Source organism: Microcebus murinus, chromosome 8 (genome assembly GCF_040939455.1).
Source record: "Microcebus murinus isolate Inina chromosome 8, M.murinus_Inina_mat1.0, whole genome shotgun sequence".
In the NCBI taxonomy this organism is placed as follows: Eukaryota; Metazoa; Chordata; class Mammalia; order Primates; family Cheirogaleidae; genus Microcebus; species Microcebus murinus.
The window spans coordinates 33,923,060-33,950,572 of NC_134111.1; the positions used below are offsets into that span (position 1 = coordinate 33,923,060).

Here is a 27,513-nt window from a genome sequence, read left to right on the forward strand (position 1 = left end):
GCTGGGAGGCTGAGGGGACATAGGCAATGACTGTCAATGGGTATGGGGTTTCTTTTTTGGGGTTGGAGGGATGAAATGTTCTAAAACTGATTGTGGTGATGGCTATAAACCTCTGTGAATATCCTAAAAAACACTGAATTGTGTAATTTAAATTGGTGAATTGTGCATTATATGACTATGTCTCCATAAAGCTGTTAAACAAACAGAAATTAGCCCCCCCCCAATAAAAAAAAAAAAAAGTCCTGCATGTAAGCTTGGCCCTTGGTTGGCATCTGGGAACTTGTATTTCGGGAGGTTTTCCACCATTCCCTGATAAGAATGGCTCACAGTGCCTAAACTGTTTATGAAAACAACATGGTTTATGCTGAGTAGCTTTTCCTTCTGGGAGTCTGGAAGTTTGCTATGTGCTAGGCAGAGACCTGTGAGACCAGCCCCAATAAAAACCCTGGACACTGAGTCTCTTACGAGCTTTGTGCATGTTGTCATTTGTGATTCCTCAGGGAGAGGACTCCTGGAAGCTTATACCTGGTTTCCTCCATGTTTTACTCCATGCATCTTTTTTCTTTGATGATTTTGCTTTGTATTCTTTTCCTGTAATACATAATAGCCATGAGTATGACTGTATGCTGAGTCTGTGAGTCCTCCTAATGAATCATGGAAGCTGGTGGTGGTCTTGGAGTCCCTGACTCATAGGTATACTGGTGAATATTGTTGTGTATGTGGGCCAGGGAAATAAAATCTACTCAAAGGACACTTATTACATGTTATAATAAGTAACTTTTCTAGTCCTTTCTCATTAGCTTATTTTCATGGTGAGAAAAATTTGTGTGCTTTGCCAAAAAAAATGTGAGAAAAGCCCACATTAGAAGTGAAGATATTTTTCATCTTATGTTAAATTTATTATAAGTAAGCTGCAGTTATAGCAGTTGCTAAAATATGTTTTGTGAGACTGTGTTCTTGAATTGTAGAAATTCAGACGGCGTGTTCAAGAATCTACACAAGTGCTAAGAGAACTGGAAATTTCCTTAAGAACGAACCACATTGGGTAAGTATGCCCGTTTAACATCTTAGCTCTAGGGCTTTTGGACACTTTACAAAGTGAATAAATCATATTCAAATAACTGAGCTTCCTTATTATTCGTTATAAGTTAAGACTGAGGTTTTGATGGTTGGAAGCTTTGTTAGTACTTGGAATGCTTACTATATAAGAATCAGTGGAAGCAGGGCAGATAAAGCCCTTGATTTGGAGTATTTAGAACAACTCTGTATTTCTTTTCTTGGATGCAGTAAATACGGACACTTCATGGTAAGTGCCTTGGTTTCATGTGTGCATAACAATTCTCTGGCAAATCAGGAATCCCAGTAGTAGATGTAGACTGAGATCCTGGAAAATCTGTAAGCCTTCACTGTAGCTCTCCAAGCTGGTTGGTTGGGGTTGCTTATATCCCTTTCCTCAGTTCTCTTGGTGTCTGGCCAGAAGCGGACAGAAGATGCAGTAATGTCACCCAATTCACCTCGTTGCACTTGAACACATTCTGAGTTTCCTTTTCATACATCTCAAAATCTCAGGACCGTGAAGTGTAAATTCACTCTTCGACAACAAAGTCCAGGAATCTCTGCACTAAGCATTTCTGAGGGTTTCTTTCAGGCAACAAGCTGTGGTTGCTTTGCCTTGGGCAAGTATAACTTTAACACTTTCTCTGTTGGCCCCTAGGGGACATAATTGCACAGTACCTTAAAACTAGATGGCTTATCTCCAAGGCAGACTGATACCAGGTATTGTATTTTGTAGTCAGTCTTATTTCTGCCCCAAGTACCTCTTTAACAAGTTTATTTAACCCCTTTTGGTTTTGATTCTTTGAGCTTTATGAAGAAAGGATTGTAGACTTTCAGATCTTTTAGAACTTTCCCCTGTGACATTCTTTGCAGATCTATTGGAAATAAAGTTTTATATGTATTTTGAAACACTTCAGTTTTATACAGTAATCCTGTAAAATACAGTACAATATGTGTCAATGTCAATGTGTCAATGTCATCGATAGGTTCTTAGAACCTGACATTAAGACAAATGGCATGTTTTTCTCATCATTTTTATGATGAAATGCCATTATTCGAGGACCTACTGCACATCATTTTGCTTAAATTATTAAGTTTATTTCTACTTCATACTATGATTGGTATAAGCCATTCAAATGGTTAATTAGCACAGTTATGTAAGAATAAGCTTTTTTAAATTTTAGAAATGCTGGTGTGATTTTTAAGTGAAGCCAGGATGAGAATGTTTGTTCATTTTCTAAAGGATAACCTCAACTTGAGAATAAAAGGTTCAGGAAATGAAGTGATTCTAGCTTTTGTCCTAGAAATTGGTCTATAGAGCAATGAATCATAGAATCTTGATTTTAGAACTAGAAGAGAAATTAAGGATTGCCTAATCCCTCATTTTATATAGATTAAGATAATTAAGGACCAGGGAAGGTGAGTAAATTGCACATTGCGCAAAGTCAACAGCTGTAGAGCCAGGTGTTTTGGCTCAAAATGCTCTGTCCTTTTTCCTATGTAGCTTATTCTGGCAGCTGTTCTCTCTCTGGAAGGAAATAAGATAATCAGGGTTCTCGGATCAAAGCAGTGAGGCTTGTCTATTGGGGGTGAAGGTGGTAGTAGTTTAATACAGTTGGGCATCCAAATTTAGGAAATTCAGATACTTTTCAATATTTATGGATCAGGAACTGGATTCCATTTGCAATGGCCCAACCCTAATATGCCCGTGGCACTTCTTGACTGAAAATGGTGGAATGAACTGCAGCCAGGATTTCTACAAATTGTCAAAAAGCATTTCTTCAAATATTGCTGAAATAATGTGAAATTGACCGTCAAATACCAAAGCAAAATGATCATTTCCGATACAGAGTTCGCTGAATGGAAGAGCCCTCCTTGGGTTGAAGCCAGTGCAATCTGCAAGCAATTGGAGTGGTTGCTTATTTAGGATACTGTATAGGTGTATTGAAAGATTCTTAGATTTATTTCATCTTCACCAGCTGAGGTTTTCCCTTGCCCACCACCTGTGTGAGACACTCCGAAAGCTTTGGCTTTAGTAGCAGCAAAATTCATGGAGATGCATTGTTTGGTTGTGTGCAACCAATTACTAGCATAAACTTATATGGAATGAAACCACACACCAAGATTTTGACTTTATTTTGCTTGTCCTGAAAACCCAAACTTGAACCGGACTCTTCATTATGTAAACTAACTGGTTTGATCTCATTTGATTGGGAAATCTTCTGAAGAATTACTCAATAATGATGAAAAGAATCAATTACTGTGATAAATTCTTGGAATGCGAGTATATAAGGAATCCATATATTTTATTGCATTCTGTAAGCTACGATAATAAAATGATAATTCAGTGCCCATTTGCTTTATGGAAAAGGAGATCTTGATACAAATTTTTGCCATCCCCCTTTTTAGTTATTTGACCTTAGATAAGTTATATAAGTTTTCTGTATTTACTATGTGACCTAAGTTAACTTGTCATCCATAAAACGAGGATAAGATTTCTTACCTCAAGGACTGTTGTAAGGATTAAATGAGATAATTTATAAAGACCTAATATTGAATCTGATATGTAGTAGTTACACAATATATGATAGCTGTTTGTTATGCTTGTTCCAAATAATATCTTCTAATAATTTGGCAATATTGTATGTATCTCTAACGAATTCCCTAAGGCAGAGAGGGTTACCTCCTCTATCTCACATGACCCTGACCCAGGAGATTTTGATTCCCAGAAATTAAAATGAGGGATTCCATTGAAAATCTACTTCTCCTTAAAAAATTATTCTTGGCACATGCTTTTGCATTTCAAGGTTAAAATCTTGGGCATTACCAAGATAACATTCTAAGCTGCAGCTTTGTCAAGCAAAGGGTTTGTTCTGAGTTTTGATATAAGCCGAAAACTCTATAAAATGGAGCAGTCTTCTGAGAAAGGAAATTAATTTTCTTTGAGCCAAATTGAAGTAAGAATTGGGCTAGAAATAATCCCATTCACTTACTCTTAGGAACTGTAATAATAGAGGAGAATTGGATTATGACTTGTCTAAGCTCTTGAAATACCCTTGATATGAAGCGTGCACTGATAGAACCACTGGCTGTGCAACGTGAGTAGGCAGCTGTCACGATGCTTTGGATGTCAGGGTGATAGGAGTCGAGTGGTGGTGAGGGTGAGCTGGATAGATTCATCAGCTTTGTTCTGTGAAACTGAGGTGTAGGTTGTCTCTCCTTGCAGGTTATTTATTGTAGTAAAACTGCCTATGATGATGGAAAATTTTTATCCTGAGTGCAAGGCGCAGAAGTCCTGAAAGATCCTCATTTCACTTTTATCTCCTTGGGGAGTTGAGAGAACAGGCATGAGATTGCAGGAGGAGTGTGGCAAGTTGGCAAGGAGGGGAGGAGGTTTGTAGACAAGGGAAGGAGCTGAGGAACTGCTTAGCGAACGTCTTCCCTCCTGGACTGACAGGCTTCTTTGTGAGTCAGTGCTGGCTGACCCGGGCCAACAGAGGAAAGGCAGGAGAGTGACTAAGGCTGCTTTTAAGATGTTTACAATGCGTGTATGCGTATTACAATGCGTGTATGTGTATGACGTCAAAACCTGTGATTTATTCCTAGATGGTGCTTTTTTTGTAAATCATCAAGATCATAATCATTTTGTCATTTGTTAAGCACGATGTGAGGCACTTTAAATGTATTATTTTGTTTGTTTTTTGCAAAAATCTTTCTATTGTTGCCTTTTACCTCTGGACCCCCATTTTACAGATGAGAATACTGAGGGTCAGCTACTAAATCCACACAAGTGAGAAGCCTTAGATTTGAATGTAGATGTGCCCAAATCTAAAGCCCATCATGTAAACCAGGAGTTCTCAATTTTTTTTGGTGTCAGAAACCGTTTGTACTCATCAGTTATGTTTGAATCCCAATAAGCTTTTGTGTATGTGGGTTGAATCTATTAACGTTTACCATATTAGAAATTAAAACTGATCAATTTTAAATGTGTTTAATAAAATTCAATATTTAATATCAATTTAAATGTATAAATATAAATAAATGTTATATTATCATAAATATTAGCACAGTAAACATTAACATAATGATTTCATAAAAAATAACTATTTGCCAAAGCAAAAAAAATTTATTGGCAGAAATAACATTGTTCTCCATGTTTGCAAATCTCTTCAGTGTCTGGTTAATAGAAGGCAGATGCATGCTCCTGTGTCTACATTCACTTTGCCATGATATGTTGTTTTGGCTGATGTATATGAAAACTATCTGGCCATACACATATACACATTTACAGAAAGGAGTTTTTTAATGGTCTAGACCATTATGGATATTCTCTTTTGGATGGTATACCAAAATTCAAAAAGTGGTAATAATTTTTTTTTTTTTTTTTGAGACAGAGTCTCACTTTGTTGCCCAGGCTAGAATGAGTGCCATGGCATCAGCCTAGCTAACAGCAACCTCAAACTCCTAGGCTCAAGCAATCCTTCTGCCTCAGCCCCCTGAGTAGCTGGGACTACAGGCATGCTCCACCATGCCCGGCTAATTTTTTCTATATATATTGGTTGGCCAATTAATTTCTTTCTATTTATAGTAGAGACAGGGTCTCACTCTTTCTTGCTCAGGCTGGTTTCAAACTCCTGACCTCGAGCAATCTGCCCGCCTTGGCCTCCCAGAGTGCTAGGATTACAGGCGTGAGCCACCGCGCCCTGCCCAAAAAGTGGTAATAAATTCTTAAAGGTGGTTGTAATGTAGAGTCCAAAACCATATCAATGAACTTTTTGTGCTCTGTCATATTAAAACCCACTATACTTTCCTTATACATTGATTGCATCTTTTTACCCATGCATGATCTTGTGGCATGATTTCTTAACATCATGCTTTGGTCATTTGGAAAACATCGTTTCACTAAGTTATTTTGATCTTTCAAATATTGAAATTTATCACTGTACAATGTTAAAGAAATTTGCATTTGTTAATAATCGCCAGTCTGATCAGAATATTCTTGAGTATTGGGAAGTGATTTCAAACTGAGGGTGGTGAATATAGGTTTTCCAAAATTCTAGCTTTTGTCTGGAAGCTCAGTTTGTCATTGACAACAAATACTGCCTGTTGTTTTCCCTGAAATGACAGGCTTAATTCATTTTGAACAAGTGCCTACCAGATACCCCACACTGAATTATCATAGTTTGACAGTCATTTTTACAAGTAAATTGACATTACGTGAAAGAATGGCTACTTCAGCTTGCAAGTCAAACAGTTGCACAAATGGTTTTCCTCAAGACGTGACCATGATACTTGGGTGGGCAACAGATGTGCTTTATGTGGGCTTCCCATTTTGTCACGCTGAAAATTAAAAAGATGTGTAATCAAGGAACAAGCTTTAATAAAATCAATAAGTTTTCCAGGTGTGGTGGCATGTTCTTGTAGTCCCAGCTACTCAGGAGGCTGAGGCAGGAGGATCACTTCACTACAGTTCGAGGCTGTAGTGAGCTATGATCGTGCCTGGTAATAGCTACCGTGCTCCAGCTTGGGGAATATAATGAGACCCTGTCTCCAAAAATAATAATGATAATAATTTTTATTGCTTAACTAAGGGCATTCTTCTTTTTTTATTTTATTTTATTATTTTTTATTGCCAGGAATACTATGTTGAGAAAAACTAAGGCCATTCTTAACTGAAGCTGGCTTTCTCCCCCTCCCCTGAGTGCATGGGGTGAAGGATACAATAAACGTATTATTTGGTGGCAGCAGTTTTATCTACTATTTCTTTTTGCACTATGAGTGTCAGTGTCAACAAATCGAAAACAACTAACCTTTTAATATTTTTATGAAAATGGATTTGCCCTTGCAGATGCCGTGAGAGGGTTTCAGGGACCCCTAGTGGCATGTGGGCTACACTTTGAGAACCAGTTTGCAACACTGCGTAACAGTAGATTTGGTGACTAGTGTTGAATCCGAATGATGCTTCTTACTCTTGCTTTTCATGATATTTCAGCAACTTTCTCTAAAGGAAACTGGCAGACGGAATTCACTGTTTGCCTCTTTCTCTTGTGTATCTTTGGGCCACTTTGCTTGATCTTAGAAATTGAAAGCCAGAAAGGTACCTTAAGACTCAATTTTTCATAAGAGGGCAACGAGATTCTAAGATTTGGGGAGGTAGAGAGAACAAAACTTTGAAATACAGCTATGACCAGTCTATAATAAAATAATGACTATTGGCATTTGCACGTACATCCCTTCTTTGAATCCAGTTTTTTCCAGAGCTTTTTTTCATCATCTGTGTCTTTTCCAGCTCCTAAGCATCTGATTTAGAATTTGCCTACCTTAAAATTTACAACATATGGTAATTACATTGAATCTGTGAGGCACTCAGGAAGTACCCATGCTGTCAGAATCGGAAATAATTCTACTTTCCAAAGCCTATAATCACCCAATTTGAAACTGTTTGCCTATTGGCAACATGTAAAAATATGTGTGTAGCATGCACAGAGGTGAAAATGGAAATAATTTGCTACAGGAACCGTAAATAGATGCTATAGTCATTGCATGATCGTTTGCATAAACCTGAAAAATGAGGCATCCATATTCTTCTAATGCTTTTAAATTCAAAATACTGCTTTGAAATTTACCCTTTTTCATCTTTGCCTATTTTCTTTCCTTCCTTCCTTTTTGATTTCCTTAGAAGATCACTTTCAACTCTGTTTTCTCCCATGCAGAATATCCTAAACAGGGAAGGGATAGAGACCAGGATGACAGTGGAAGAGTGAGGGCTCCTTTTTTCTTATAAGCCATGCCCTTATTGTAGAAATGACTTTTGCTAACCTGATGTCATTTGATAAAAGGGGTAAGGTAGCCAGCACTAGAGGATTTATCTCATTCTTTCCTAACTCACCTAGAGGTGTTGGGGCAAGATCAAAGACCCAGGGAGAGGCCGGGCGCTGTGGCTCACGCCTGTAATCCTAGCTCTCTGGGAGGCCGAGGCGGGCGGATTGCTCGAGGTCAGGAGTTCGAAACCAGCCTGAGCAAGAGCGAGACCCCGTCTCTACTATAAATAGAAAGAAATTAATTGGCCAACTAATATATATATACAAAAAATTAGCCGGGCATGGTGGCGAATGCCTGTAGTTCCAGCTACTTGGGAGGCTGAGGCAGGAGGATTGCTTGAGCCAGGAGTTTGAGGTTGCTGTGAGCTAGACTGACGCCACGACACTCACTCTAGCCTGGGCAATAAAGTGAGACTCTGTCTCAAAAAAAAAAAAAAAAAAAAAAAAAAAGACCCAGGGAGGATCTTGTAGCTTAGAAAAAGATGTTAACTGCATGAAATTAAGCGAAAGGCAGGACATGTTGCCTGCACTCTTAGCTGATTTTTGAGGAGGTAAGCAGCGGACAGTCCTACCTTTCACTTTGAAAATTGTCTTTAAGGCACTTTCACGCAAAGTCAGCAAGTAGAGATGGGGCACTGATAAGGACGTTGAAGTGAGGAAAGAGAAGCCAATTAATACTCTTTATGCCTGCATCAAAATATATGCATATTAAGAAAATCGTAGCTCTGGCTATACTTGGCTATGTCCTACTTTAACAAGTGTTTTAAATCAGTGCATCATTTGCCTCTTGTCCAGTTCATTTGTGGCTCAACTTTCTACATGAGATGAAGGTGCCAGTGATTGACAGAATGGTAGGTACTGAGTGTGTTCTGGATGGTTTGTATCTTTAGGGGCAATGTCTAGAAAATTAGCCAGAAAGAACTACAATGGCTGTTTCTCTCAACTTCCAAATATGTTCTTATGAGCCACTGAGATAGAATAGGAGAAACTGAGTCTGCCTTGAAAAATCAGGACTCCTGTGGTTATTTTTTGTGTTGAGAAGATACCCACCACCAAGGTCCAATTTAAAGTATGCAGACCATGGGCTTAGACCAATGGAAAAGCTTAAAAGAGGCAAAGGGGCTTGAATTTAAAGAGCAACTAGTCATCAGATTTGGATAGTTCCACCCTTTCTTAAGTCTCCTGCCTGTTATAAAAGAAAAAAAGAAAAAAATTTCTTTTGACTATTTCTTTTTTTTTTTTTTTTTTTTTTTTGAGACAGAGTCTCGCTTTGTTGCCTAGGCTAGAGTGAGTGCCGTGGCGTCAGCCTCGCTCACAGCAACCTCAAACTCCTGGGCTCAAGCAATCCTTCTGTCTCAGCCTCCCAAGTAGCTGGGACTACAGGCATGAGCCACCATGCCCGGCTAATTTTTTCTATATATATTAGTTGGCCAATTAGTTTCTTTCTATTTTATAGTAGAGACGGGGTCTCACTCTTGCTCAGGCTGGTTTCGAACTCCCGACCTCGAGCAATCCGCCCGCCTCGGCCTCCCAGAGAGCTAGGATTACAGGCGTGAGCCACCGCGCCCGGCCAAAAGCTTGACTATTTCTAAGCTTCTAATTACTAGCATTTGAAAATGATCAATGTCTCCTGAGACCTAGCAGCATAGAGAATCATTAAAATAAATCAAATAAAAATGAGTATGTAGAAACGGATGCTGTGAGATTGTTTATATAACTGTTTTGAAATGAAACTTTAGCCTCAAACAGAAGCCAGTCCTGGTAGTATAGATCTCAAAGCCACTTTGTGAGACCTACCAGGTGGTGGTTTCTTTGCCAATGTTGCCACTCTAGGTCTCTTTTAAATTAAATGTTACATGCTTACACACAGCTATGTTAATTGCATACATTTTGTGGTTGCCTGTCTGAGGCATACTGGGGAAAAATACAAGGCAAGCTTTCTGCTTTTCCCACTATGCTGCCTCCTGGTACTGCGTGTAGACCTGAGTGTACATCATGGAGATGACCGGACTGTAAATGAATGAGCTTGAGAATAAAACAAAAAACAAGTCCAAGCTGGATGTGGTGGCTCACATCTGTAATCCCAGCAACTTGGGAGATTGAGCCAGGAAGATCACTTGAGCCTAGGAGTTTGAGACCAGCCTGGGCAACATAGTAGTGAGACTCCATTTATTTAAAAAAAAAAGAAAAAGAAAAAAACGAGAGAAGCATTAGCTGTGGGTGGTGATATGTACCTGTAGCGGGCAGGTGGTGGCCAAGGTGGGAGGATCCCTTGAGTCCCAGGGGTTTGAGGCTGCAGTTAGTTATGATCACACCATTGCGCTCCAGCCTGGGTGATAGAATGAAACCCTGTCTCTATAAATATAAAGAAAAAAAAATTGAAAGAAAGAAAATACTTCGAATAACAATATTTAAGAACCAGGCCTCACAAGTCCATGGGATTTTTCTTCCTTTAAGAGAAAGATCCCAGGCCAGATATGGTGGCTCATGCCTATAATTTTAACACTCTGGAAGGCCAAGGTGGGAGAATTGCTTGAGGCTAGGAGTTTGAAAGCAGCCTGAGCAAGAGTGAGACGCCCTTCTCTATTAAAAATAGAAAAAATTAGCCAGGTTGATGGTGCACACCTGTAGTCCCAGCTACTTGGGAGGCTGACACAAGAGGATTGCTTGAGCCTAGCAGTTTGAGGTTGCAGTGAGCTATGATGACGCCATGGCATTCTAGCTGGCAACAGAGTAAGACTGTCTTAAAAAACAAAAACATCCCAAAGAGTTGCTCATTCTTAAAGGACATGTGGTAAGTATTGTCCTGCTGTTGTTTTAACAGCTAGCTAAACTGGCTTCCATAGTTGCTGTCATATCCATAGCTGGTCAAGCTTTTTGGCTTGGTGTTCATGGAGGAAAACAACCATTTTGGGATACATTTGACAGATGTACCTCAGGTGTCATTTCAGTGATAGTAGCTAACTTTTTGACTTATTTGTTGGAGTTTCAAACTTAGAGAAGGTTTAATCAAGTACCTCATGTTCTTTGAAGTTGAGTGCACTGGAAGAAATCTATAAAATGGGGTAAAGATATTTATTTTTAGTACCTAAAGATTCTATTTGACTACTCTATTGGAGTTGTTAGGAAGAACAAATAAAAATGTGTAAACTTTCTCAGTGAACTGTTGAGTACTATTCAAGTGGTATTATTTAAAAGTGAATTTTTTTTAAAAAAACCTAATACTTGTCATGTGTTGACCTTGATGATGGTATGTGGTTGCCTGCAACTTTTAAAAAGGTTTAAACGTTCATGGAAAAAATTAGGTAAATCATTATCCCTATTGAATTTCTAGAAGCCCATAAACACTGGTCTCCCATTGGCTGGTTGTGTGGTTTCTGTAGCTCAGTGTGCCAAGGAGGAGTTGAGCGTAGATTTGGAGTCCTGCCTGGAGTTCAGTGGTTACATTGTCATGTCCCCAGTCTGCCTCATTTCTGTGTGGTCTTGCCTCCTTCAACACACAGGCTGTGGCTCAGTTGGGGTGGAAAGAAGAGTACATTTAGCAAGTACCTTTTTCATTTCTTTTTAGGAAGTTTCTTATAGGTTGTCTTAATTCTCCTAAGCAGTACAATGTAAAGATGGCAACATGCAATATTTAGTACTTATTCTCACATATTGAAATTTTATACTTTTCTTAGTTACCATACCTGAAAAGCTTCTACCTTGTGTGAATATATAGGCCTTCCTCTGTATTTCCTTTCAGGCAATGAACGTATCTTGTGGAAAAAAAAAACTTTCCACTGTGACCTTTCCATGGCAGGTCATGCGATCAACCTCTCCAATGATTATTATTTTTTTCAACAGATGGGTCAGAGAGTTTTTGAATGAAGAAAACAAGGGTCTTGATGTTCTAGTGGAATATCTGTCATTTGCACAGTACTCAGTAACGTAAGTAAAACTTGGCTTGCTTGCATTTGAATTTTATGTGGTCACAGAAGATGGAACTCAGTGGTGAAATTATACACTGCACTGAGGGGAGAAACCCAGCAGCAGATGTGGTAGGGTTTAAGGAGGGTCGTTTCTGTGTGGGCAACTAAAACAAATCACATAATTGGTATTAGAAATACCTTTAAGGCAGAAATGAAACAGGTGAGTAAAAATCACCATTAGATGAACTCTGATTTTGAGAAGAAGTACTTTCTTTAGAGCTTAGGTTACATATATCTATATGATAGAATACTCTAACAGCTGTTGGAAGGGGTATATGATTGATATATTGTTGGATGATGCAGAAGAGTGACTCCCTTTTTATTTTAAAAATGGTGTCTGTGTATTTTGTATATGCTCGTAAATGATTGCAGAAATAGCTACCAAACAGTGACATTGGAGGAAGAGGTAAGCAAGAGGCTGTTCCTTTTACTTGATATATATTTGTAGTGTTTTGAGGGGGAAAAATGAATGGGTCAGAGCAGGAAAAAAATCAACTTATTAACATTGTTTTTTGTTTGTTTGTTTTTGTTTTTGTTTCTTAACCTTGTTTTTCTATTTCATAAAATTCTCTCATTTTCTTGGCTCCTGGAATGTTTTACAACAGGACTGGAAAGAGTACATTTGAATGGGACGTTCTCTTCTCCACATTTTCTCCTTTAATCAAAAAACATTCTAGTATCCACAAATACACTTTCATACACACAGATTGAGGCGATAATAGTATATTTTTAATTTGGAAGATGTTTCGGCCTACGTGGTATTTTTTCTCTCCCACTGTTGTTTTTAAAAGCAGTAACTTGTTTTTTATAGTGCTTCATTCCAAAAGAGTTCTAAAACCCAACCAGATGCTATCTCATAATCCTCATTCCTTCTCTGAGAATTTGTGAGACAAAAGCTGTAATCATCTCTGCCTTACAGATGCAGAAACTAAACTATTAATGAAATGGCTTGGATAGGTTTCCATTTTAATACCTCTCATATAGTATATGGAATAGACTCAGAAAACCAACAGACAAGTTCTTAGTTTCTTGAGAAATTGCATTCTGAAATATAATTCTGGTTTTTATAGCATGCTCTTCTAATGGATGTTTCTTATCTATCTCCATTACATCAAAAACTACTAATCTCCCTTATACTTCATATTATATGACAAGACAGAATAATATTACCCTATTGCATACTTTAAAATCGAGAGTGGTATTTACGGAATTAAGGGAGGATTTAGAAATTTCAGGAATAACAGGTAAGAATAGCATGCTATGTATTCTGTTTGCTCTAATGATTCCTTTACCCACACGACAATAGAGCTTGTAAAAACTGACTTTTCCCAAATGTGCTGTCACACAGGACCAATGGGGAAAGATAGTGCTACTCTGAGAGAATTCTTATACTCTATAGAGTATAAGATCAGAACTCAGAGCTCTGATTTCCTAATTTCGTACCTTTGTGGGAGTTTTTGTTGTTGTTGTTGTTGTTGTTTTTGGTGTTAGCTGTAGTCTCTTTGCTTATTGGTTTTGCTTTTGCTTTGCTTTAATTAGATAATACATTACATACAGATATATAATTTTATCTTCTTTCTGAAAACTAATGGGCTGAAAAATGTTTTTGCTGTTCCTTGGCATGTGACGATTTCCTAGCCCATAGACATGCAGGGATGGAGTATGAGGCAAAAGGCTCATACCTAAGCCCTAAAATAGAAGCATTCACTTCTGTGTGTGCTTCCTTTTCCTGTTGTGTGAGAGTAAGGGGTGGGCTGAGAGGAACACCTGAGTGCTGACCCGCTGAATGGCATGGGGGCTGCAGAGTGGCCGGCTGAGCGCGTTAATGCTGTGAGTGGTTTGTAGATGCCCACTTGCCTTGCATGCTCCAACTCTATTACAGCTTTGTCTAGTTAAGCTTTTATTAGCTTACCCCATTCTGCCTCTTTTCTGTTCAGCATTGCTTCCTGCATCCAAAGGCGTGACAAAATTGTCTGTCATCACACCCCTATGCTGATTTTTTACGTCTGATTAGTTTTTAATAGGTGGAGAATGGCAACAAATGTAATAGGAACATTCTACTCAAATATTGTATTTTGACAGTCTTAACTTTTGCAAAGTCATAGCAAGTCACGCTTTTGTTTCCGATATATATTGTTGTCTTTTCCTTCTGCAATCTCCTGTAAAATCTTCCAGAGGATATGAAGTATAGCTACCTTCTGTCCAACTATCTGTCTGATCAGGTGCTGCTTGGTAGGACTGTGGGTAGAGACAATTAATACAATGTTTTTGTGAGGAAGCAGAGTTACTGACTTTGTGAGGGGGGGAAAACAATACATGGAACACACAAGCCTGTCTGTTTAAAAACTTTGTTCCTGAACTATATAAGAATGAGCAACTTAACTTGCCATTTATTCTAACGTGGTGAACATGAGTAATAACCTCAAAAAATGTCAGAGAAATAGCAGTCTTACTTTAAAGAGCACCACATTGGGAAGAGATTCCAAAATCAAAGCAAATCCATAACTTTGCTAGTGATGTGTCACATATGGTTGGAAAAGTACACTTGCCAACACACTAGGAGAAAATGCTCGGTGAAAATTGATGGGTAGGAATGAATTAGTATGAGCCTAACATATTGACTTGTTAAAACGAAGACAGCTGTAAGATCTTTCCCCCTTTCCATCATAAGCAATGTTAGCGATTGGTAAGTCAGCAAGCCTTATATAGAATAAAGTAAAATACACATAATACATCGCTATTTAATTTTTGCTGTTCATTGTTCCGTTATTCTTTTGCCAGGCCCGGTATTTGTCATTCTGTATTTTTGAAGCTAAAACACTGAGTCCATAGAAATTCTTTCATATTTCCTTTTTAGGTGTCTTTGTCGGCAAGGACTTCCTATACTAAGGTACAGATATATTATAGGAATAGCAAGTTATGCACATCTATGTGTGTGTGTGTGTGCGCGTGTGTGTGAATGTGAATTTTTAAGTCTGAAGTGACATTTCTCTTGTGTTTTAGTTTTGACTTTGAAAGTATGGAATGTACTATGGACGGTTCGGCGGACAAATCAAGGCCCTGGAGTAGGTCTATCGAGGACCTGCACAGAGGGAGCAACCTGCCCTCACCTGTGGGCAACAGTGCCTCCCGCTCCGGGAGACCTTCCGCCCTGCGGTAAGTTCCTTCAGTCAGGAGGCAACTTTGGTCGGATGCGCTGGGACGGAGGGTCCCTCGCTTCTTTTGGTGATACCTGGACAGGGCATCACCATGTCTTGCCTCTTTTCCAGTGACTCTAAATGAGGGTTTATGTCCCAGGAGTTCCTGGGATCTTCCCTTGGGTAATCTTCTATAGCTTTAAGTCACTTTCTGGAAACACCATACTTTGATTCAGCACAGAAAGTCGAGAGAATTCTGCTGCCAGATGATATAAGAGGGTAGTCTTGTTGGCAGATAAGTTTTGGAAAGTAGGGCGATGTCGACATCTTGATGTAGATGCTGCTTCCAGGGTAGGGGCAGCACGGTGAGATCTGAGGTTCTGGGGGCCCTGCCTTGTGCTCCCTTCCCTTACCCTGGTGGCAGCTCAGGTGTGTGCTCTGTGGGTGTTTTCTTAGTCATAGGTGCAGAATGCTGTAGTGATCATCTTTACTAATGAGATGCCTTTGAGCAGTGATCCTTGGCTTATTTGTGTTTCAATTGCCAACCTCACATTTCCTCCTAAGGATTCCATCTCTAATCTCACCTGGCTGAAATACTACCATGCCAAGGGAGGACTGGTGCTGGCCACCTATTCCAGTAATGGGTGTCATAGTGCTGAGGCCGTTCATTCACTCAAACCTACAACCATTCACTCATTGAAAAATATATTTTTTTGAAGAGCATAAATCCACTTTTATTTATTTACTTTTCATGAGTTTAAATCCTTGAGGGGTACAGCATCACACAGATTCTGTGTCCAGTGGCCTTCGCAGGAAGGTTACTCTGGAATTTGGCCCAAGCTGTGCCACTGTTTCTGTGGGCCTGAGTTACCTTTCCCCAGATTACTCTGGTTTTGCTTAGTTTGCCACCAGGAGTCCCTGTGTTGTTCTTTGCTTTGTATACATAAGCACATCTCTTGCCCAAATAAAATTCAGTTTCATCTTGGGCGTAAATGCCTTCAATTTTAAGAGGAGCTGTGTGCTCTCTTTGGTTCCAGAGACTCTGCTTATAGCCAGCAAAAATGGCCTTGGACCACAGCCTTCCAGACATGTCTGCCTTTTAGAAGTCCTGTTCCCAGCAGACCTAATGGAACCACTGCCTCATGGGTAACTGCAGATGAACAAAGTGCACCCATTTCACTCCTATTGAAAAATATTTTTGAGCTTCTATCATTTGCCAGACACTGCCCTTACAGTTAATTGCACTTAGCTGCATAAATCAAAACCCCCACCTGTCAAGATAGAGATATCATCTAAAGCAAATGTATAAAGGTTTCTATGGTCCATGAGTTTAATGTAAAATATTATTAATAAGGTCCCCATTCCCAAATGTTTCTTACCCTTTGTAGCTTGCAAAATTTGTCTCACTTATTTCAGGCATGATCTGGCAAGGGGATGTTATTTCTCTGAGTGTTTAGGATCATCGTGGGGATTAGGTTATTGTAGTAGAGTCCATGTGTCAGATTGCAATCAGTGAATACGTGCCTTTCAGATCTTTTGTATTTGGCTGCCTTTTAATTGTTTCGGGTTTTGATCATGGAAGGTTAAACAATTTTCTATAATGAAGTTCAGTTCTGCTGAAGGATTCGATGTTTGAATATGATACCTTTAACAAATCATAAAGATTTTCCTGGTTTAGAAATGCCAAAAATGTTAATAGGTTTATAATAAATTGATTCAATAAAAATGAAGAGCATTATTTCAATTCACCTCATGGTATTTGCAATACACAAAGGGTTGTGTAACCTGCTAATCTGCATCAACTTCACATGTGGGGAGGGGAGCATATGGGCTGATTTGGAAGTTAAAAGACCAATTGTACCGGAAGAATTCCCTGACCATCTTGGTACTGGAATAGAAATTCTCACCACTAGGTTAGGTATAATTATATGTAAGGGACTTAATTTACAAAGTACATTTTGATTTGGTTTTCCATTGTTAGATACTTAATAAGTGTCATATATTGGCCAGCTACCACTTTAACAAGGATTCATTTTTCTGATTAATAATTCATTATGTCTATTTTTTTTTAAGTATTGAAGACTGTTTCTTGAGAGCACGTTGTTTCCAGTAGAGTGGAAGAATCAGGAAAATATGGGAAACTTCCCAGGTCCAAGGGTGTAGTCCTGGGTGTTGGAAGGCAGGAGGTACAGGAACATCAAAGGCCAGCCTGGGATCTGCTTCACAGTTGGCTCAAAGTGGATTCTGCTAGAATTAATTTCAAATTTGGAAAGACAGACCCAAAGTCTTGAGATGATATAGTGGAAATGCTATCTGGAAACACACAGGAACTATATGACATTTCTGGTTGGCAGGTGTTCTCGAAGATGACCAGCTAAGAAACCAACATCACATTCTCCTGTTTTGTGTTCACACAATTTCAAGCTGAGGAGCGTAACATTTGAATTTCCTTTGACTCTGCTTTATGGTTTCTAGTAACTCAAGAAAGCCAACATGACAGTAACTTTCATGCCACTTAATGACGTGAAGCTTAGATTTTTGTTTTTGTTTTTAACCAGTGTATATCAATGATATTCCACCTCTTGTGGTTCATGGATTTGTGCCTGGATTCTAGTTCTGTATTTGGTCATTGGAAAGCATCTGTGACTTATGGAAACGGCAATCAGAAGTACAGGCATGTGGTACATGTTGCTTTTCATATACCCAAAGATTGTTTACATGTTTTTTCTCTTCCTCCTCCTCCTCCTCCTCCTCTTCCTCCTCCTCCTCTTCTCCTTTCTTTCTCTGTTCCCTGTACTACTTTTACTTCTTGGCTTTCTTTTTGTTGTCCTTTTTCATTCTGCCACCTCATTTCTGATCATCTTCTCCTCCACTTTGTTCTTTCTCGTCCTGCTGTCTCCTCTTCCTCCGGTTCCACTCATCTCTCATGCCACTACCAGATTGGTTTCTCTGCCTGAGTATCTTCAGTTCAAATGCCACCAGAGCTGCTTCTCCCCCTGTTGCCTCTGGAGCAGCTTCAGTTTACACACTGATGATGAGGCTTCAAACCGGAAAATCTCGTAAGTCACGGGTGACAATAGCACCCAAGAGAGCTCACAGGGCATGGTAGCAGGGCACCACGACTGCTCTCCATGTTATAATATGATAACCTCATGGCTTAGCGCCAGCACACTGCACTGGAATAAAACCCACTGCCTTTTAAACTTCGATACACTCTGTTATCATATTATGATCCTCATTTTAAGAATTTGAACCTTTAAGGTATATTGCATTTTTATTAATATTACTGGGGTTTTTTATGGAAAGAGAAAAAGGATATTAGTTCATGCTGTATAAAGAAGACTTACTCTGGTAGCTTTGTTTAATTAGTATATCTCTTCTATATCCCAATGCAGATTTTAGTTCCCTCTTCCTAATCTCCAGATAATAACATAGATACAGCAATCTTATCAAGTGTCACTTGGCAAAAAGGATTGGTTATGCTCAGAAGAAGAAATGAGATTTCAGAAAATTTAAAACACTTTATAGATGGGGCTTGATTAAAGAAAAAAGGAAAAACACTCTGTCCTAAAATACAAGGTTTTTGAACAAAATTCTAATGTTGACAGACTCTCCTTCTTGCGTTCAAACTTTATTTTTTGACTATTTAAAATGATTACTAAGCATTTAATAACATGACACACACCTTGAGTTCTATCAGCTATTGGATTCTATATTGCCGTACATTTGTCAGCTTGGCCAGAGGGAAAAATGCTGATACTGATAACAGAAGAAACCTAGTTTGTACTGTTTCATAAACTTAGAGCCTGGTGTGCCTTCAGCTAAGTCAGGTTTCTGTCAGTGTGGCTACAGATCTAGCCAAATTTAATGGTGCGATATAGACACATATGTGCACATTAGATCTATGAAGACAAAGCCTGCATTATTTCAGGTGCAAGAGAAAGTAATTTTTAAATTTTAAGAAGGTCAAGATTTATGCCATTAGATTTGAATAAGAAGTGACATAGACCATAAGTAAGTGCTCTGTGTTTTTAAAGAAAAGGGTGGAGTACTAACTTAGAGTGTGGAGGAAGGGACAGGTTTTAAATGGGGACTTTGGGTGATGGCCAGAGTTGGTCTTCAGGGTGAGGGAGGGCTGCTTCAGGTGGAGGTGAAGGGAAAGAACGTGAGATGAACACAACCTTATGTCAAAGGTCGGGCATGTTTGGGAAAGAGAAGGACCAGTTTTTTCAGGGACAGGCTTTGGGATTGAGGTAGAGAGCTGTCGAATGAAGAGACAGGGTCATGGACAGAGAGAGCTTGAAAGGCCTTGGAGGTCATCCTAGCTGACCTCTCCACTGTGGGGAAGAAGCCAAGGTCCATGCTGCCTTCAATAGGTAGCTACTATTCATGTTTCTTCCTAAACTCCTTGGAACAAGAGTTTCACTGTTTTTCCTAAAATTATTATTTTAGTAGAATGGCATTTTATGAATAGTCCTCATCTGAATATTTACCACCTATATATGCTTAGTGGATTTATGGGACGAGATGAAGAGTTCAAATTTAAGTCCTTGTTTATACCTTTTAATTCTGTGATGATTGCATTCCTGGCAATGTTTTCCACGGAAGTAGCTTTTAGAAGTATTTTGGGGCTATTTTTTATTTTTAATTATTTTTTTATTTCAAGAGATGGGATCTTGCTCTGTTGACTAGGCTGGAGTGGAGTGGTATAATCATAGCTCACTGCAGCCTCAAACTCCTGGGCTCAAGGGACCCTCCCACCTCCAAGCTGCCTCCCTAGCAGCTGGGATTACAGGCATGAGCCACTGTGCCCGGCTTAAAAGTATAGCTACTGTAATTATCCCTTTGAGGAAACTGAGGCCTATAGTGATTAAGCAACTTGCCTGAGATCATACAGTAAGTGAAAGAGGCAAGATTTGAAATAAGTTGTCCTTGTACTAGATAGGATTGAAGAAAACGTGAAGAGGACTCAGCAAATTCCTATAGCTGTGGTGTAGTACCTTCATAGGCAAGATTTGTTATGTACTGAGTATGTGAAGGGTGCCTTGCCAAGTGTGGAGGATACAGAAGGACATAGTAAATAATGTATTTATATGTGATTTATGACTGATAAGAGACTTATTAGTGTATATATGTTTGTGCTCATGCATGTGTCTGATAGCATATATGGTAAATGCCATGTGATATAACCAGAACTAATGACATGGAAATTTAGAGGCTAGAGTGAACCATAGAACCAAGGGGGAGATTCATGAGACTTGGTGTAGAAGTAAAACAATAATGAGTGAGACTTGGAGGAATGGATGGGCAAAGGGAGAAGTCAGGAGAGAGTGGTCTGAGAACTGGTTAGGTGGTACAGACTGGATGGTTCTTGTAGGAAATAATGAACAGATGAGTCTGGCTGGAAGTACTTTAGAGCCAGTGATATACTATTTTGAAGACCAGGTTATGAGGTTATCATTGTAGCTCATTGGCAATGATTTATTGAAGGTTTATGAAAAGAAGGGGTAATTTGGGATAAAGATAGAAATATTTCTATTTAAAGGTCACAGGAGTGAAATGGTTTCCTTGAGTACTTCTCACACAGGGACATATCCTGATTAATTAGCCACCCAAAAGCGAATGCTTTTGACAAAGGGAATGTAATGAAAAGTCAGAAAATTCAAATAATGGCTCTCCATTTATATTTTGAGTCAGCAGCCTGTTCTTTCACTTACTCCATTCAAAAAGCCCGTACTGAGACCTTCCGATTGTGGGCTCTGTTCTAGCTGTTATCTTGTCCTCTAATGGGAAATAGAGACAGGCAGAAAATTTGAATACCTGATTTAAAAGTTCATTGGGAATTTTGTTTACTTGTCTTTCTCTTTCTCTGTCTCCCTGTGCCTCTACTTTGAACTCTCTGGATTTGACTATTTCGGCTCTGTTTCTTTTGGCTGTAGAAACAGAAAAATACTTGGCTCCTTTTTTTAAGCATCATATATTTTATGAAGTTTAATTGATCGAAAAAAATATGCCCAAGTGATGTCATGTCTGAAGGATAAGAGAGAGGAAACCTAAAACCTCAAATCTTGGTTAAAGTTCTGTTAGCCCAGACCTTGGAACCATAAAAGACTGGTATGATTCTGCCAAATTATGTGACATACTCCATTGGCATTGTGTTCCAGTTGGGCTGAGCCCTTACATCAGTGTCCAAGGGCGTTCTCATTCCTTTATAGGTGTATATCATTCTTTATTTATAGGTAGATATTAGTTTGATATCTGAATAGTGTGATAGACTATTTGAAAATACTTTCTGCAAGAGAAAAAATATGCCTTTTCTTTTTCTTGTTGACATTAGGACCTAGATATTATGAATCTCACAAATGTTTGCATGGAAGCTCCATAGAAGGCTTTTGAAGAACCTTTTTGCCAAACTCTGAGAAAGCCTTGTGAGGTCAGTTCAGGAAACATTTATTCAAGGTTCTGCAGTGGTATCCAGTCTGTGGATAATAACTCAGAAGAAGAGAACAGACATGTACACAACCCTCATACTAGAATATGTCTAAATGTCTAGAAATATGTACATGTTATTAAGACATATATGGGTGATCATATTTACCTCAAGGCATCACTGAAATATACCTTTTGCTCATGAGTAGCAGTCTCCTATACTCCCAGAATTATCATAGATACATGAAATTAGCACTTAACTATTTTTATTACCTGTTGTTGTTATCTTTTTAGAGGTACTGCTTTCTATTCCTAAACATGAGGGAGTAGCTCAAAATTACAGTAGCCTTCATCATCATCATCTTTTTCTGTTTCTGTTTTTTTTTTTTTACTCTCTTACAATGAGTAGTAGTTGAAGGACAGCAAAACATGACTCTAACCAGAACTTTAATGAACATTATTTGTAATTCAGGCAATGACCAGGGACTTGGCCAGAGAAACTACTGTGTATCTGTCATTTCTTAGATCCAAGAGAGCCACCCCTTGGGTTTTCTTTGCTGGCCTTGCGTTCTTGAGTTAAAAGTTCAGATTTTGCTTTCCTGGTTGGAGCTCACTAATCTGTCATTCTGAAAGGCATTCAAAACAGAAATACCTTCTCTCCCTGTAGCACCTGCAGCTGCTGCTGTGCAGGTTGAGGTGCTCACCATGTGCTGCTCAGCACGTTCATTGTCAAGCATGAAGTAGGTGGCTCAGGGGGGACAGTTGTTACCATAGCACTAAACAGGAAATGTTCTGTATAGTTTCTTAAAAGATGTTTGCAAAAATTGCTTAGTTTTCTTATGCTTACCACTCATACTAGTGCTGACTTATAACTTCTTCATTTATTATTATTTCATGTACACAGAACTCCAGGTACATGCTCAGATATGTGTAAAAATAATACAAATGGTTAGAGTGATTTCTGTTTGGTTTTGATCTTAAGTGAATTTTGTAATCTATAATCTGTTATCCATATTCATAGCTTTATGAATTCTAATTGGCAGCTCTCATCTTTGAATGTTAGGGTAACATTTAGAGTTTTAGTTCAGTGCTTGAGAAAATAGTAGGCAATTCTCGAAGCTGATTTAAAGAGGGCCTGAGAAATATAGTGCTATTAGCTTCCCTACAAAAACAGCCCTCAGTATCCCTTTCCCATTATTTTTCCTACAAATGACAGGAGCTCCAAAAATTAGACTCAGGGCTGTTTTCTGCCTCCTAGAGGTCCCTGTTTTGTGTCCAGGCATCTGGAGCTCCAAAGCTTTGCCTGCTAACTTGGGAGAAGAAAGGCTGTTAGCATGGCATTTAGATAATTGGCCCAGTCCGCTAGGGTTTGAATCACAATCTCTCCATAATATTCCCTGCCCTGTTTTCCCCCTGGAAATTTGAGGGAGTTCTCTCCCTCACATCTCAGGGAACCTGTCCTGAGTCACCAGAGAGATCTGCACCCATCAACCTGAAAGCATTGATACACTTGCAGAATCAATAGGTTGGGGAGAAAATGATCTCTCAATGTCTGTTCTGGGATCCCAGTGAAAGTGGTTGAGTGAGGACCTCTGAATATCTCCTCCATAAAGTGATAAGCAAACTGGCAAAAAATTTACTAGAATAAACTTATTCAGAAATCTAGAAATTAACTAAGTCTTGCAGCAGTACAGGAAGCCATCTACTCAGGAAAAATGACTGAATCTCAAAACAGCAAGGTTTGTGGCATTTTGACTTGTCCCTGTTTTCATCCCTCTGTCTTCAGTTACATAGTAGCCTTGAAAACCAGCAGCCTGGCAGCTGCTGCAGAGGGCAGGATGGAGTTGGAGTGTCTTCAAAGTTCCTCTCCTCTCATAGCCCCTCTCCCTCTTCTTCCTCTTCCTCCTCCCAACCCCCTAGTCCCTTTCCTCCTTTGTCCCTGTCCCCTCCTACCCACTTCCTCCATTAAGCTATGATGTACAGTGAGATTTGAGAACTACTGGTGATGAAAAAGGGAACCCAGGGGAGTGCATTGTTGCTGAAGCTGATTTCAGATCTCAGTTAAGGGAACAGGCACCATTAGCTGTTGACAGAGTCTGGGGTTATGCCATACATATTGCATGGGACAGGACTAAATAAAGATCATTTGCCTCAATTATCCACGGGAGACCATGGAGAAACTGACGCTGCCTCTCACTGGGGCTTTTAAAAATTTACCACAATGAATTGGAGGGGGACACTCTCCAATTGGCTCTGCTCAAATAGCCTCTGTTTTATATGAAATTTCATAATAGCTTCTGGAAGAAAATATTATAGTAACCGCTTTCACTTTATGTAATTCCGTAACAGAACACATCCAAGGGCGTTAGTTTACCACAGAGGCACTCAGACCCCTTGCTGAGTCACCAACTTAATCCCTGTAAAGCTCAGGTCTTTGTGGAAAGCTTATTCAAATAGGTAAACTAGCATGATCAGTGTTTGCAAAAGTGAAGATAGCTTAGACTAAAGGGCTGTGGCAAAGACTCAGATGCAGGTTGCCTTCTCTGTCTATCTCTGAAACTATCTCTGAAAGATAGTTTATTGAATTGATATACTTGTATTAACATGATTATGCAATAGCACTTTGTGCATACATTATTTGGCTGTTATAACTAGTTTCAATGGAGCCGTTTGAATTTTATTTGGTGACGGATTATTGCTGTGATTTTCCAACCCTACCTAAGTGAATCATTGTGACTCATACATTGGGTAGAGTTTTGTGCCACTTATCCTTTCTCAGTGGAAACTGCTAATGACTACATTCAGCCCTATTGCCATTCAGGTGGACATTTGCAACACCCGGGAGTAAGATTTTCAAAGCTAAGTTTTTTAATGATACCTGGTTCTTTTGTCTTATGTGTTGTGTGCTTTGGCCTCATCACAGAAATCTGCAAATTTGCTCTTTTAGGGTAGATCAGGACCAGCTCTCCACCTAAAGAGGCCTTGGAGGAGACATCCTGTAGGGTGATTGAGGTGGAAGAGCAGGAAGATTATATTATCTACTTAGCTCTCAATCTTAAGGTAGATCTAAACCTAGACCATCTAAAAGAGTTCTTTTTTATTGGAAAGGTAATATACACCCATTCTATAAAATTTTAAAATGTAGACAAAACCTATGAATGAAAGTGTCTTATAATTCCACCATTCAAAAAATCATAAGTCAGGGATATTTTAAATCTGCATTGGTAATGTTTTACATTTAATTATGTTGTGTTACCATTAGGATACTCATCTCACAATTTGTCCATTCCTTTTATTTTAGTTCAGGGGGTTAGAGGTCCATTTAAAAACAACTTTTAGATGCCTAAAGACAGTTACTAAGAGTTGGTCTATCTCAGTCAAATCTGGCTTAAAGGGAAATTTTAAGTATGATGCTTTGCAAAAGGCATTCTCCTATGAGAAGATGCAACTACCATTGCTCCATCAGATTGTGCTGTGTAAGTGTGTGTATAATGTTACTGGATTCATTTTACATGTTATAATGCTCATCACTTTGCTAAGTGCAATGGGATGGGTGGGCTGGGGCTGGAGTGTGGATAGATCACATCTTAATACAGGGGCTATCTACATACTTAACCTATTGCATCCTAAACTCTGGTGGTAAGCCCTGGAGGACTGAAGCAACATCTTTATCTTTCATTTTCCCTTGACTTAGCATAGTCTAGCATAAACAGTAGGTGCTTAATAAAACCAACTTTAGACCTTAAAGAAGATTTGGTTTGAATTCCTGTGGCTGGTGGGGAGCACCAGAGGCTGTTCCTCGAGATCGCTTACCTGGTCCAGGTGTCTGTGTTGTGGTAAAGTGGCTAATAAATTGTTAGTCCTAATTCTGTTGCTTTTTAGAGTCAATTTGGGAGATCTATTAACTGCTCCCCCCCACAGGGAAGTGTTTATTAGAGAGTATGAACATCATATATTAGAGCTGAATTTAAAACCTCTCCCCAGAAAGATAATGATTTACTCAGATCGTAATTAAAGCAAATAAACCAAATATCTAGTTACAAAGATTGTCAAATTCCATAAAATGTGCTCTCTGGAGAAGAGTTAATGTATATGCAAACCCATGGCACAGTCCCTAAAAATCTCGTCTTGTAGATTTAATGTGATCCTAAACTGAATCCTTTGAAAATACTTTGTATTGTCAGAGAGAAAGAATTATGACATTTATCCGGATGCATTTATTTAAGAGAAAATTCTTTTAGAATGAGTATTCTAAAATATAGAGCAAAATGTTAAACATCCTCGCTTTCCTGAAAAGTGATATATAAGATCAAGATTTAAAAAGAAAACGTTGGTTAACAAGTGGGTTGGCCACTGTGTACTGAAGGAGATGCTATTAATGTGTGTTGCTGTTCTTAGCAAACTAAGCCTTAATTCCGCATAGTGGAGTAATTATATTCAGGGTGGGAAATGACACCTTTATAGGACCGAAGCAGAAAATGCTATCAGGAAGATACGATGGGAACATTTGACAAGGACCTAACCAGCACAGGTAGCTATAGGTGGTAGCTTTTGCACATGAAAACTCAACAGATTATTGATGAGTCAGGTTGATGGGAAGCAACTTGTAGAAGGTGACTGCCCTGAATTGCAGTGAGGAGCCTTATGGTGGGACCTGGTCTCATCTCATCTCATCTTTTATTTACTATGCAGATGTAATTTCTTTGGCCTTTCATTTTCTTATCTGTATTAAAAAAGGGTTGGAGCAAATGATGGATCTCCAGCTGTCAGAGCTATGATTTTCGTTGTTGTTGTTGGCTGTGGTGGTGTTCTTTTTAATGTTATGATTTAAAACACACGAGTTCAAATATTGCCTTTTATTCTTAACTTTTGTATAAACCCAAAGTTGGAGAAAATAATTTTTAAGCCAAATACCATACATTGTAGAAAAGAGTTTAGCTCTATTGTTTTTGAGTATAGAATATCATTACTGTTTGTTGTTTTTATTTATTGAAATTTTATTTCTATATTGTATATTTTGTAAACTCCTTAAATATCAATAAGTATGCATGTGATATGTCATATTAAATATATTGTTGATCCATAAAAATATATTTGAGATTAACCATCTACTACAACAAATAGAAGCCTTTTGTGTTAATATTTGGTAGGTATTATATTATTCTAACTTTATTGGTTTCTGCATGCCACAAAATGACAAAAACATTTTGGCTTTTTAGAGACGTTACAATATATATAGATCAAGTACTAGATTAATAAATAAAAGGAAAGCATGTGCTATGTTACTTTATATGTCTTAGGAAACACAATTACAGGTGCAAGATCGTTCTATTTGCTGGAATAATTAAAATGTATTTGAAAGTGATGCAGAAATATGGCATTGTATAGAATAACATATCTTCGTTAGAGGGTAGTTTGCTTTGATCAGTCTATCTTTTACAATCATTGCTGCATATAAATATAATTTAGCAAAGGGCAACTTATTCCATTGAAATCATTTTTTTCTTTTCTTTTTAAAACTTAATCTTTTATGGCTTTTATGCTAGTATAGTAATTGCTTTCAACTTGAAATGAAATGATGGGTTCCGTGGCTCATTCCTGTAACCCCAGCACTTTTGGAGGACAAGGAGAGAGGATCACTTGAGGCCAAGAGGGAGGCTGAAGCAGGTGGATCGCTTGAGCACAGGAATTTGAAGTTACAGTGATCTATGATAGGGCCACCGTGCTCCAGCTTGGGTGACAGAGTGAGGCACTCTAATAAGCTGTCATGTACTTAACAAGTGATTCCATTGAAGAAATACAAGACTGAGGTTAAAGTAAGTTAAGAAAGGTAGAGGAAGGGCAAGAACTTCAGATGTAGACTCAGAGAGTCATACGTGCTTGGGTCAGACTGGCTGTGTGGTTATTGTTTGAAGTTGCACTGGTCTCTGAGACCTCCAAGAAGTGTGCTAACAGTCATGATCATGCTGGGGTTATGGCAAAATGACGCATCTCAAAGTTGTATTTCAGACATTGGAATTGGGCTTGCTACCCTTAAAATCTCAACTTCAGCTTCTTCGTGCATTCAGAACTGCATGAGGTCAACTTTTGTTACTGAAATTT

At 38.8% G+C, this 27,513-nt stretch overlaps 1 protein-coding gene and 1 pseudogene across 16 annotated transcripts in view; one reads left to right on the top strand and one right to left on the bottom strand.

The window, feature by feature from the left end:
• Positions 1–27,513, top strand: part of FMNL2 (formin like 2) — a 302,649-nt gene that overhangs the window by 203,778 nt on the left and 71,358 nt on the right. For 9 of the 16 annotated variants that reach the window (XM_020288456.2, XM_020288451.2, XM_020288458.2 and 6 more), the window contains exons 4-8: positions 969–1,045; positions 11,721–11,804; positions 14,703–14,735; positions 14,849–15,001; positions 17,922–18,041. In XM_020288456.2, coding sequence (XP_020144045.1) covers positions 969–1,045; positions 11,721–11,804; positions 14,703–14,735; positions 14,849–15,001; positions 17,922–18,041 — 467 coding nt within the window. The remainder of the gene's footprint in view (positions 1–968; positions 1,046–11,720; positions 11,805–14,702; positions 14,736–14,848; positions 15,002–17,921; positions 18,042–27,513) is intronic. The other 7 variants (XM_020288464.2, XM_020288462.2, XM_020288460.2 and 4 more) reach the window with 3 other exon arrangements.
• On the bottom strand, positions 15,740–16,072 carry LOC105879595 (large ribosomal subunit protein eL33 pseudogene; annotated as a pseudogene).